This window comes from Lygodium microphyllum, chromosome 21 (assembly GCF_053477565.2).
Source record: "Lygodium microphyllum isolate KBCC chromosome 21, Lygodium_microphyllum_v1.1.10, whole genome shotgun sequence".
Taxonomy (NCBI): domain Eukaryota; kingdom Viridiplantae; phylum Streptophyta; class Polypodiopsida; order Schizaeales; family Lygodiaceae; genus Lygodium; species Lygodium microphyllum.
In genome coordinates, this window is record NC_141155.1 from 66348953 (window position 1) to 66361308 (window position 12356).

A 12356-nucleotide genomic window follows, 5' to 3' on the forward strand; every position below is an offset into this window, starting at 1 on the left:
TCGAGTTGGGGAAGATTCTCCATCCACAATAGAAATGGATTTTCACCTTGAATTGGCATAGAAAGAGCTTTGACCAAAAATCAATCTAAAAACAATGTGTATGGTTTGCACGGTGTGCTAGAACAATGTTTGAAGCATTTAATTGAATTTTGAGCTCAAAAATCCACCTCAAGGTGGAATGTAATATTCACCCTTCACAAGGAAATTTTTTTATTTTCATAGTGAGGTCAAGCATACCCAGTTAAGTGCAAAACAATGTTCGTTTATTGGGCATACTAAGAAATGAATGTTTGCATACTTTTGGTAATTCAAAGCAATTCATTAATTCAAAAACCACATGCAATAAAATTTTGATTTGCTTTGCAAGCTCTTAGTTTTAAAGATTGTAAGGTGTTTCATCAATGTTTGAAGGCAAAGCAAGTTCCTCCAGGCCTATTCGATAGGCCTTACTTCATCTTAAGGACCATTCTGATATTGAAAAGTGTTGAAGGGTCTTGCAACCTTGAGACACATGATCAAATTGCACCTTAGGTTAGAAACCTTTTTCACCCCAAGGTCCAATATTCTCATTGCTTCCACGAGTTGAAGGCATTGAACACTATAAAAGTAATGAGCAATAGTAAGAAAATAGATTTTATATGCCCAAATCCTGACTAGAGCTATGAAAAACCATCATTTTGGGACCTCATGTTAAAAAAGTATGCCTTGATGTGAATTTTGGGGAGCACAACATCACATAAATGACTATTTCAAATTGTAATAGCAACTTGTGGGGATCACTAGCTTTCTATTTAACACTATGCTAAACACTTGAATCTTGAAGTTTCAAACTCTCGAAAAATTAAAAAATACATTTTAATGTTAAACTCCATTTGAAAATTTCTGCCTCACTGGCCTAAAACAAGCTAGAACTCCACAAAATGACTTATTTTGCAAGGAACTGCTGCAGAGACATAGGGTATAATAATTTGAGTTGATTGAGTCCATTGTATGCGAAAAATGCCACCTTAAGTGAAAACTCTAATTTTCACCTCCAAGGTTTGTTTCCTCCTTTTTCAACTGAATAGCCTCTACAATGTAGCTATAGTATTAGACAATAACAATGAACAATGTGAGGCTAAAACTTCCCAACTAATGTTCAACATAATGTAGAAAGTTGCACGTGATTGAAAACAACCATCTCAAAAGTGTTATGGCCCTATCTTGCTTAGTTTGAGGTGTCATCAATTGTTGCATATGTTGCATGTATAGTCTCTCTTGTTTCACATCTTAAACAAACCATTAGGTATCTTCCAAGCATCACAAATTTTGGATAGGTGTTGAATTGGAATCAAGATAATCAATTGCATTGGTAACAAAAGCACATCTATGTTTTTGTGGTTCTAGGCATGGAGAAGAATTAGACAATGTTGGATCTAAAAAGCCCATATAGCTTCCAGATGAATTTCCATACAAGTATAGTTATTTGCCTTTTATGAAGGAAAATGGTTGATTTTGAAATGTTGCAATGAACATGGGACATTGCATCTTCCTCTATTGCATCTATTGTTTATCACTCCTATTACATTAATGGCATGATTGAAGATAAGATCAATGACAAGTGCATGAGAAAGTTTAAGAAAGAAAACAGTTTAGATGAAAAATCACATGATGGCAAACAACATATCCACTACTCTTGTAAGATATGATGGTGAGATAAATGTTGGATGGGTACAAAAGGTGTGAGTTCTCTCAATAGCATAGGTACAATATAAAATTGCAAGCTAGAGTGCCAAAAGTTAGCTAGTGATAAGTGAATATGATCAAATCGACCCATTTATCACCACCCAAAGGATATTAACACTAGAGAGTACTAGGAGATATTTAAGGGCAATGTGCTTGGTTTCTCTACTCTAAGACCTTAGTTTATTGTATCCATAACCCAAAGTCCAATGAACCATGTCTACTACTAACAATGCCTCATATGCTAAATGCCTTCAACATGACTAGAGATGGCTAGAGCTACTCCATATCCAACTTAATCCATGAAATCACCAAATGTTGTCAATCACATAGTAGGCATAGAGGTAAAATTGTTTTCAACTAAATTCTCACTTGAATATCCAAGCCGTTAATCATTCAAAATCGTGCAAACATTGACCCTTCTTGTTCCAAACTTCCATGTCCATGCTATCAATATAGCTAGATTCTACGAATTATGTGGATATGATGAGAGAAAAAATTTTGTAGGTTCAGCATGTTTTCCTTTGATTGAAATGCACTACATGATAACCTTATGGCATAACAGCTACATTTGCGCTAGCCAAACTTATGCTTGCTTGAGCATGGGTAAAGGCTTCACATATAGATGGCCAACTTCATAAAGTTTAGAACATATCACTCATTGCCTTTTTACCTCATGCCTTTGTCTTCTTTTAAAATTAGCTGCAAGGACTTCAAAATGTATTGGATTTTCAATCTTGAATCATATCACTCATTGCCTTGTTACCTTCATGCCTTTGTCTTCTTTTAAAATTAGCTGCAAGGACTTCAAAATGTATTGGATTTTCAATCTTGAATCATATCACTCATTGCCTTGTTACCTTCATGTCTTTGTCTTCTTTTAAAATTAGGTCTGAGGACTTCAAAATGTATTGGATTTTCAATCTTGAGTCTTTGATGGCAAACGTGTTAGGCCCTCTTCCTTGAGTAGATGTGTTGGCTTAGGTCTTAGGGCCACTATGTATATGGCAGTGTCATTGCCACTTCACCTAGAAGCTCTATGATTGGCTTAGGTGCTTAGGTGTTACGGTAATTATTGTAAAGAGGCCCAAAAATAGATATAATCATACAATCACATAGACTCTTATAACACACTCCTTGCTTACTACTCACCATTGATAGTGAATTGGTAAATATCTTGATAGGGGAGGCCCTATGGGTTTGGATTGTATAGGCTATTGCACTTGTTGCTACCACATGATATATTGAACTCCATAGGGACTATAGGCTAGTAGGAGGTTTTCATGCCCCCGAACTAAGGCTCAAAAATATGGAATGGGTGAATCTCCTATTCTTTAAAGAGCCATTACTCTACTCACTTTTTGCATTTTCCTTAGAGCAAAGAATAAGTGAAGAGGTGAAGAGAAGGGGAAAGTGAAGAAGATGGAAGTGATGTCCAATCTTTAATACAATGGTTGTCGTTAATGACCAGCACTTCTCAACACATTTGGCCCTTGATTGTACTATAATACAAGCACAATTTGGGTCTCAATCTTTTCAATGTGGGCCATAGCAATGATAACAAATCAAGAAAAAGACAAGATTAGCTTGTACCCACAAGAATGACTCATTCTACTAGCTTTTGAACCTTAAATACAACGATATCCACCCTACCCCATTTCTCTTGTTCTAGCCTTCTACAACAGTTGTAGCCCTTACATTACTTGTAGGTCATAGGTCATTGCAATATGCCTAGGAGAGAGCATGTAGCTCTTGAATTTACAATGCATGCATGTAACTACTATATTTGTATTTGCATGTCTTTTTATGAAGTAACTAGGTGATTGAAACCACTTGACATCACTAACTTGAGGACTCCTAGGTGTAGCATATGTATGTAGAAGCACATATGTCATTCTTGTTTCTTGTTCTTAAATAAGTTCCATTATTATTTACATGTGAATTGGAGTATAAAGGCCATTTAGAGTTGAGTTCAAGGCATATAAGGGAGTGAGGGATAGTGAAGTGGTCCCTTGATGTTATTATAATTGTTTTAATTGAGATACCAAGAGCAACAATTGAAGTGCACTTGATGAATATCTATTAGCTCTATGAGAAGCATTCGACTACTTTCTTTGGATAAGTAGATTGCAATATGGTTTAGGTTGGTAAGATAAAGTCAGTCAAGCAGAAGATCATAGTCTCTAAGCTTGTTTGAAACAAGAAACAAGGAATTCACGACTCTTTTCTTGCCTACCTCAACTAGATCACAAGATCGATTCTAGTTAATAGTTATTGATGTCATTTTTTATTGAGTTCTATGGGTCACGTGTTGATGAAGCTAATAAAACCCCAAAAGTAGTTGATGAAAAAGGCAATGATATGCATAGTGATTCCCAAACCATGTGATTGTGCCTGTTATGGTCAAGGACTTATAAAAAGATGTCTTCAAGATATTAGTATTGAGTTCTACAAGCTTATCAACTCCATCACTTGCAATTATCATATCAAACTTTCTTTAGCCTTCACATGTTGTGGAGGGTTACTCATAAAATTTTGGGAGGCACCACAACTTGACCACCATAAGCATACATAATGATCTCAAAATATTAAGTTTACATTTGACCAAAAAGTTTGAACCTTGAAAGCTACTCAAAAAGAAAATTTCTTCTTAAATAGATATTTAACCAAGAAACTATTGAGATGGAGTAGTAAATTGAATCTTTGCATTTCTAAATTCCACAAGAATACAAGACATTGTGCTCAAAATCAAGATAATGGCAATAATTGCAAATTGCAATTATAGAAAGAAACACAAAAAAACAAGTTCAATATCCGAATCACTCCTATGAGAGTATATGCCTACGAGGCATACAATGCTTTTGAGAGCCCTATATATACCCTAACCTAATCTCAAAAAAGAGATCAAGATATGAAAGCAATTAATCCTCTGAACCCCCTACACATAAACATGAGACCCATGACCAACCTCAAATTCACACCCCACCCACCACATCCTTCTTATGTAATAGTCCTTATACTAGGGACATTCTTCTATTACAAGATAAGCAGCTTGAATGTTGCACTACACTAGAAGATTCTTGTTTTACAAATAGGTAACTTGAATGATGCACTGCACTAGAAAGTTATATTACAAGAGGCAATTCAATTCAACATGTTACATAATTGAGAGATCATGTGCTATAGCAAGCATTTATGGTCATCCAAAGACCCAAACGTTAGTTGCATAATTTTACAGGGAGACATGCCTCTTAATGATATCAATGACAAACAACAATTTCCCTTGTTCTCTTATATTTTAGATGCCTTGTTAGCTCAATCCATTTGTTGCCGTAAAGATCTATTGCATCTTGGTCACTCTAGCAACATGATGAATTATAGTTGGCAATCGTCCTAAGTTATGGTTTGTCCATTATTTGCCGTCCATTCTAAAGGTCATGTTTCCAAGTAGTAGCATCCATACATTGGAGTTGGGGTGACAAGTATATGACCATGACATTACAACCTAAATGCCAATGGAACATCCAAGTTAATTATCTCAATGCAAAGGGTCCGAGTGCCATCATCTATCTATAACCTATCAATATAGGTCTACTTGATCTAGGTTCCAAAGGCACTTCACTTCAATGTTAAATAAATTGATTATCAAACTAGTTATTGGGCAATCTTTTTGTAGAAGAGAGTGAATATCTTGGGTGCACTCCAATTTCTCAAACTTGGAAGGTAAATAACAATTGTCAACAAAGACCAATGTGACAAACGCAAATGAGTTGACAATTGCAACAAGAATATCAAACCCTATACAACTTACCACCACAAGAACCCTAGGCTTACCATAATGTTAATAACCCAATGCCATGACAAAAGATTGGGATGTTTGTTGCAAGATTAAGGCATTGACATGTGCTTATGATTGGAAAGTGCATAACGTGCGACCAATTCCCTAGCAGCTGGCTTAACTGCATAAAATCTTGTGAATTTTCTGCCAAACTTATTGAACATTAGTTGGCGTTCTGTGGCCCTTTTCTTATTAAATTCTGTCACCTTTTAATAGAGCCGACATGGTCAAACCTGTCAAAGGATTACATGAGCCATAAAGTTCAGCGTGAGATCTATTCCACAGCCGCAGGTGTACCACAATACAGTGCCTTCAAGCAGAATCATCCAGATAACAGTATACTAGTCCTTGAAAATGCTAACACCACTTTTTCAAGAGGTATAAGACCATTTTAGTACCTAGTTTAGCCATCAAAAAACACAATGATGGTAAAACTGTAAGAAAGGCCCAGAGCACACCACATCCACATTACAATTAGCACAACACCTTGAACAGAAACTAAACTATGTACAGAGCTGCAAGCAGAAACAATATACTAGGCAAAATGAATTCCTCCTTTGTTGAATAAGGATAGAAGCATCAAAAAATCTTCTTGTGCAAGCTTAGAGGATCTTTTGTTTTCGAAATTTCCTGCTTGCAAAATTTTCAAAACCTTGTCTTTGACTGTTGAAACCCCTTGCATTTCTACATCGTCCAGCTCCATTTCTCCATTATCCACATCCATTTCTCGATCCTCCAGCTCCATGCTCATGCTGTTATCATCTGTCGTATCACCAAGTAATGCAACATCCATTCCGTCACCTGCTGTGCTACCAGCCTCCTGCAAAGCTTGAAAGGTCTTATAGTTTTTGTCCAGTAAAGAAACAACATTCTTTTGCCGAAAGATCGCACCAAGTGTCTTGTTCTTCCTTGTAAAGCAAAGCCTGATCAAGCCATCCCATTCTTTGAAGCTGATAGGGGGGAGAGGATTTCGAGGCTCTATGCGTACAACAGAAGAATCCACTTTAGGTGGGGGCCTAAAATTGTTCCTGTTAACTTTAAGAAGGTGGTAAACTCTGGCAAGCAGTTGAGTGTTTACAGAAAGCCTGCAATAAAGCGGATCCCCAGCTTTTGCCACAAGGCGCATTGCAAACTCTCTTTGAAACATAATAATGGCGCACCGAAAAATTGGCCTGTGTGAAAGCAATTTGAAAGTGATCGGAGATGATATCTGGTATGGGATGTTAGCAACACATACATCAAAATAGGGCAGCTCCGTCTTCAGTATGTCTCCTTGTATAACCTGTGACAACCAAGAATCAAGATTTTGGTCACAATTATAGGAAAGCTCAGTCATAAAGTCTATCACATCCAATGATCATCACTTGCATGGGCACTTCATCTGGGCTGAGACCAAACATTGATCATTACCCCAACCCTAAGGTATCTAAGCCCCAGGACCACGGCCAGAGGGCCTCACAGCCCAAGATGCACATATGGCTCCCTAGAGCTTATAGATCAACAAACAAGCCCAAAATTAGTAAGATCTTGCAAAAAGCTCTTCCAGCCCATCATGACATCAGAATTTCTCATTCAATTGACACAGCCGCACACATATGCCATATCACAATCATTGAGAACAGATTGATTTAGGGATGTTAGACTCTTCAAACTCTGTCACACCTGGATATGCCACTACAATATCTGTAACAGACTGCTCTTGGGAGTAGTGACTGTCAAAAAAAGGAATAAAATCGCAAATAGAATGGGAAATTCTAACGATACATGACAAATTGCTACAGTTTGGTTAAGAACGGGGAGTCCAATAAAAACCTAGAAGTGGTCTTTGACTGTTGAAAGTTGGTTCTAAAAGTATGCAATTGAAAGCTGATTGAATGTGTTCTTGATGATCAACTTGTTGGTTGCTTGGTCATCACAACACGAACTTTTGCTTGTGCACCAAGAGAATGGGAGCATCAAGGTGCCAATGGCCCCAAGACAACAAGACCAGCTGGTGATATTGTGACCAGCTGGATGTTGGCCACAAACTAGATGTGGTAAGGCCATTGAAGGGTGCAGTCGAATTGAATGGGATGAAGCGCGCTCTAGCATCACTGAAGGATTGAGAGAGAGAGAAAGGGAGGTTTGGGGGTGGGGGGGGTCGGAGGGTGTGAGAGAAAAAGTATAAGTTAATGTATTACTAGTTCTCACACATAGGAGGGATTAATCTCTCTCTCTCTCTCTCTCTCTCTCTCTCTCTCTCTCTCTCTCTCTCTCTCTCTCTCTCTCTCTCATTATTGTATACATACATACACCTGCATGGACACCTGCATGCATACACATACAAGAATTCCATTTAATAAAAACAATAAGCACCATGGACAATACATACATACATGCACATCCACCCACACACACGAGTGCATACATGACATAGTGACATAGGATGACTGTTTCCTAGTTCCCATCCCATACTACCCCCAGTCCTATTCCCATGTTGGAGCCCCTTCTCATGGTGACAAGTATCAAAATAAGAGGTAGCCATAACACGATACAAGATGTACCATACAAACACACAAGTGAATGGCACATGTGGTAACCAAATGTGCCTCCAAACTCCCTCCCTCCAAGTGGATATGACTCAGTACTACCAAAATCGAGTAGAATATATATAGGCCCTAGGAAGAGATCCAAGATAAATGAGCTAGCCCTGAAATTGACTACCTGACCGCCCATAAGGTGCCCAATACAAAGCCTACTAAATGCCCAAACGCCAACGAAATGTACATCAGTAACACCCTCTCAGGTCATGGGTGGTGGTCAGTACAATAAAATATACAATGATGGGAAACAACAAGCCCCTAGGAACTATTACCATGTTCCACAGCCATGATCTGCCAAAAACCTATACCACCATAGTACATCAACAATGACAAAGGATGCTCGAAGAAGACACTCGAAGTACACAAATGCATTGTTACATTTATCCTATTCCTCCTAATTTTTGGTGAGCACTCCCTTGTCTCACAAGAACTTTTTCACCTTCTAGCTAGAGAAGAGTTTTTTCCCCGTGTAAACACCCATCAATGGGTATGGTACTTAGTACCTTAGGGATTGAACTTTCATTCATTCTCACATAGTGGATGTGAACTTGCAGCACTCTCTTCTCTCTTGTTGTTTACATGTTCACTGTGAGTGTGTGTGCATTGCTAAAACCCAACCTAACAGTGGTATCAAAGCCATACCTTTCAATTGCCACCATCGCCACCTAAGCCGTCGTTGAACCCTGTGCTTGACTCCTCTTCTCCCTACTCGTCATCACCGCTCAATTGCCTGCTGCATTCTCTAACCTGCACTGGAAGCCTCAAAGTCAAGCTCACTGCCCCAAACATTCATGTGGTCTGCTTTTCCATTGTGCTGCCCATCAGGAACCTAACAACCTGCACCCTTCCTCTGCCACCTTCAGGTCACAACGGTCAGGTTGACAACAGCCTGTCAACCAATATCCATCACGTAAGATGGGGCATTGACCAGTCCCCGCAGCCTGTGCCACGTTAATGTCAGCATCCAGCATGCCTGCACAACATCCCACTTGCTTCTCCACGTTCCCAACAGCTCCGACTGTCCAAGCGAAAGGCACTGACAGCTTCCCACCACAACACCGACACTTCACATTTGCCAGGTGCTTATTTAATACACGTGCTGCATTTCTGCCCAACAGCCAATAACATATTAAAATATTTCTGATCCACAACCTTAATCAGTATTAAGCCTTTAAATTGCTCTTGTTCGCATGCAACATCCCTGTGAAGCACAAAATTTAGGGATTTTACAGCAAATCCAAATTTCCCATAAATTTCTTCCGATTTTTTGAGGTTTTGCCTAAAAAGCTCGAATCTCACCAAACTTTGGGTATTTTGCATTCGGTGCTCAAAATTTGCTTGGTCTTGCACCGAAATTTGGGGATTTTCACATTTGAGCTCAAAATTGACCAAATTTGACCAATTCCATTTGGGGCTTTTGCAAAATTTCCCCAAATTCACCAACATTGAAGCCAATTATACCTTCTACATCAACATTCACGCACATTGGAGCCCTTTCAACTAAAGATTATTCATCCACACCATCAATTTTTTGAAAAATTGTGAGTTTTTGGTCTTTTCTTTGCTTTATTTTTTTGCTGCAACTACATTTGTGCTTTGGACAACAGCTGGTTATAGAAAAACCAGAAATTTCATTAACCAATGGCCAGGCAAAATGATTTCTCAACATGTTTGGGGACTCAAACAAATTAGATGGCACTAATTATTCCATCTGGGCATACTAATTATTCCATCTGGGCATACATGATGAAGCATGTAGTTGTTGTCAAACAACTTTGGGGTTATGTATGTGGTTCAAAAATTAGGTCTGTAGGCTACACAAAATGCCACAGTTTCTTTTGGCTCATCCACAATCACGAGTGGATCTTTAGCTCCACCTCCTTCTACACCTTCCAAAGTAGATTCATTAAAATGGGATAGGCGTCATGCCCAAGCTCACACTTTAATTCCACATTCATGCAAGAGACAAGTTATCATGCATATTCCGTTATGCACAACGGCCAAGGATGCTTGGGATAAGCTTGCCTCACTGTATCAAGTGCACAGTGAGGCTCATGTAGCCTATTTGCGTAAGTAACTTGAGATGAAGCACGTGACAGTGGGTGATTCTGTGGATGGTTACATTACACATGTCAAGGACATTACAAAGCAACTTGCTAATATTAATGAAATCATTCCCAATGCATCTCTTGTATCTATGGCCTTGTCTAATCTGTCGGGAATAAAGGGCCATCGTGCCTTTTATATGTGCATGGGTGTGAACAAACCCTTAGCACATTTGTACTTTCATATATATCTATCTAAAACCTAAAGAGGTACACACACAAAAAGATTGTACCCAAGAACATTGTGTATCTCTCTCTCTGACTCTCACTCTCTACTCTTGCTCACGTTTTGCTCTCTACCTGACATTTGCATCGCAGGACATTGCATCGCCACTGTGCATCGCTCGCTTCAACCTGGTATCAAAGCTGCGGCTAAGGTGTTCGCGCTTCTCGGAGTCCGCTCAAGTCAGCTCATCATTGTTCTTTCACTAGACAGACAAGCAACAGTTCCAAGTTGCATACAAGTCAAAATCATCATTTCCTGGTCAGACACAGTCACGCACATTTTTCAAGTCACGAGCAAGTCAAGCAAGTAGGCGACGAGCTGGTGGCTGTAAACGAGGCAAATTCGTCACTTTTCTTTTGCAAAATTTTTTTAATTTTTTCAAAGGTTCCCTACAAGCAAGCCCTTTGCTCACTAACGGGCCTTCGTGCGTGTAAGCACAATTCAAAATTTTGGGCAGATTTGTGCCAAAATTTTGGGGATTTGTCCAGATTTGATGCGAGCAAGACACAACAGTGATATTTGTCCCAAAAATTGCAAGAATTTGTGACATTTTGCCTCCGACATTTGGAGCTTCTCATGTATATGCAAGAATTGGGCTAAAATTTATCCAATTTCTCGACATAGATGCACATTGGACCCATGCCATTGTGGGCTTTTGCTATTTGGGCGAAATTTGTGCGCCATTTAGTCATTTTATGTACATGCAAGTTTAATTCCATGCAATTTGGACATATAACACTTGATTGCTCTATTTTGGCAAAATTGGCCTATTCTATGCATATCAAAGACAGTGCAGATGTATGGTTGATGCTTTGAGCACAAAAATTTTTTGGGCTTTTGACCGTGTGTGTCAAATTTTGTGCCTGTGGATGCATGTACAACAAAAATTGCAGCTAAAATTTCGGACTTCTCATGTAATGTAATGTATTTATCCTTGGAACAGCTGTAATCAGTTCTGGAGTACTGTAGCACAAGGTTTAGTGCTTCTGAAAATTTATTTACAGATCAGAAATTTCTACATTTTACGTGGTTATTTATTGCTAGTTGGTACTGGTTTATACCTTGGTCACTTGTGTGACAGTTTGGGCCTGCATTTGCTGAAATTTTTGGTTACATTTGGGCTGAAAATCATGACTAGCAGCGAGGACAGCAATCATCTCATGCACATTAAGAAGCTTGAAGGAGCATATAACTTTGCACTCTGGCAAAAACAGTGCTATAATATCCTGTTGCAGAAGAAGCAGGCAAGGCTGATTAAGACCAAAAGGGCAAAGCCTCTAGATATGGAACAGGAAGACTCGGATGAGTTAAATGAGCTTGCACGCTCAACCATCGAGCTATCGATTTCTAATGCCTTGCTTTTTAACATTGAAGGTTTGGATTCTGCCTATGCTATTTGGAATCGACTGCAAGAACTGTATGCCCACAAGAGTGCCGCAAGTAAAGTTTACTCGCAAAAAAAGCTTATGGATTTGCGTATGAAGGAGGGTACAACAATGTCTACTCGCTTAAGTGAGTTAACTCCATTTTCAGCCAACTCATTGCCTTGAAGTTCAAGATTGATGAAGAATTTAAGGCTATGTTATTGCTTTGCACTCTGCCAGAAAGTTGGGATACATTTAAGATTGCTATGAGTAATTCTAATGCGATGCTTTTGTATGCTGATATAGAGAGTGCTCTACTCATGGAAGAAATGAATCAGTAAAACAATGCATCCAGTAAGTCTTCCAGTGCTTTGCATACTAGAGGCAAATCACAACAGAAATACAAATTTGATAGCAAGGAACACAATAAATCATGTGGTAAGGATGTTGAATGCCATCATTGTTGCAAGAAGAGTCACTTTAAACGTAACTATTACAAATGGAAAAAAAAGAAAGAAA

The 12356-nt window shown here is 38.8% G+C and overlaps 1 protein-coding gene across 1 annotated transcript in view; it reads right to left on the reverse strand.

Moving 5' to 3' along the window:
* Nucleotides 1–6093: 6093 nt before the first annotated feature.
* DIM1A (Ribosomal RNA adenine dimethylase family protein) overlaps nt 6094–12356 on the reverse strand; it is a 31068-nt gene continuing 24805 nt past the window's right edge. The window contains exon 2 of the mRNA XM_087661212.1: nt 6094–6842. Coding sequence (XP_087517338.1) covers nt 6096–6842 — 747 coding nt within the window. The 3' untranslated portion in view covers nt 6094–6095. The remainder of the gene's footprint in view (nt 6843–12356) is intronic.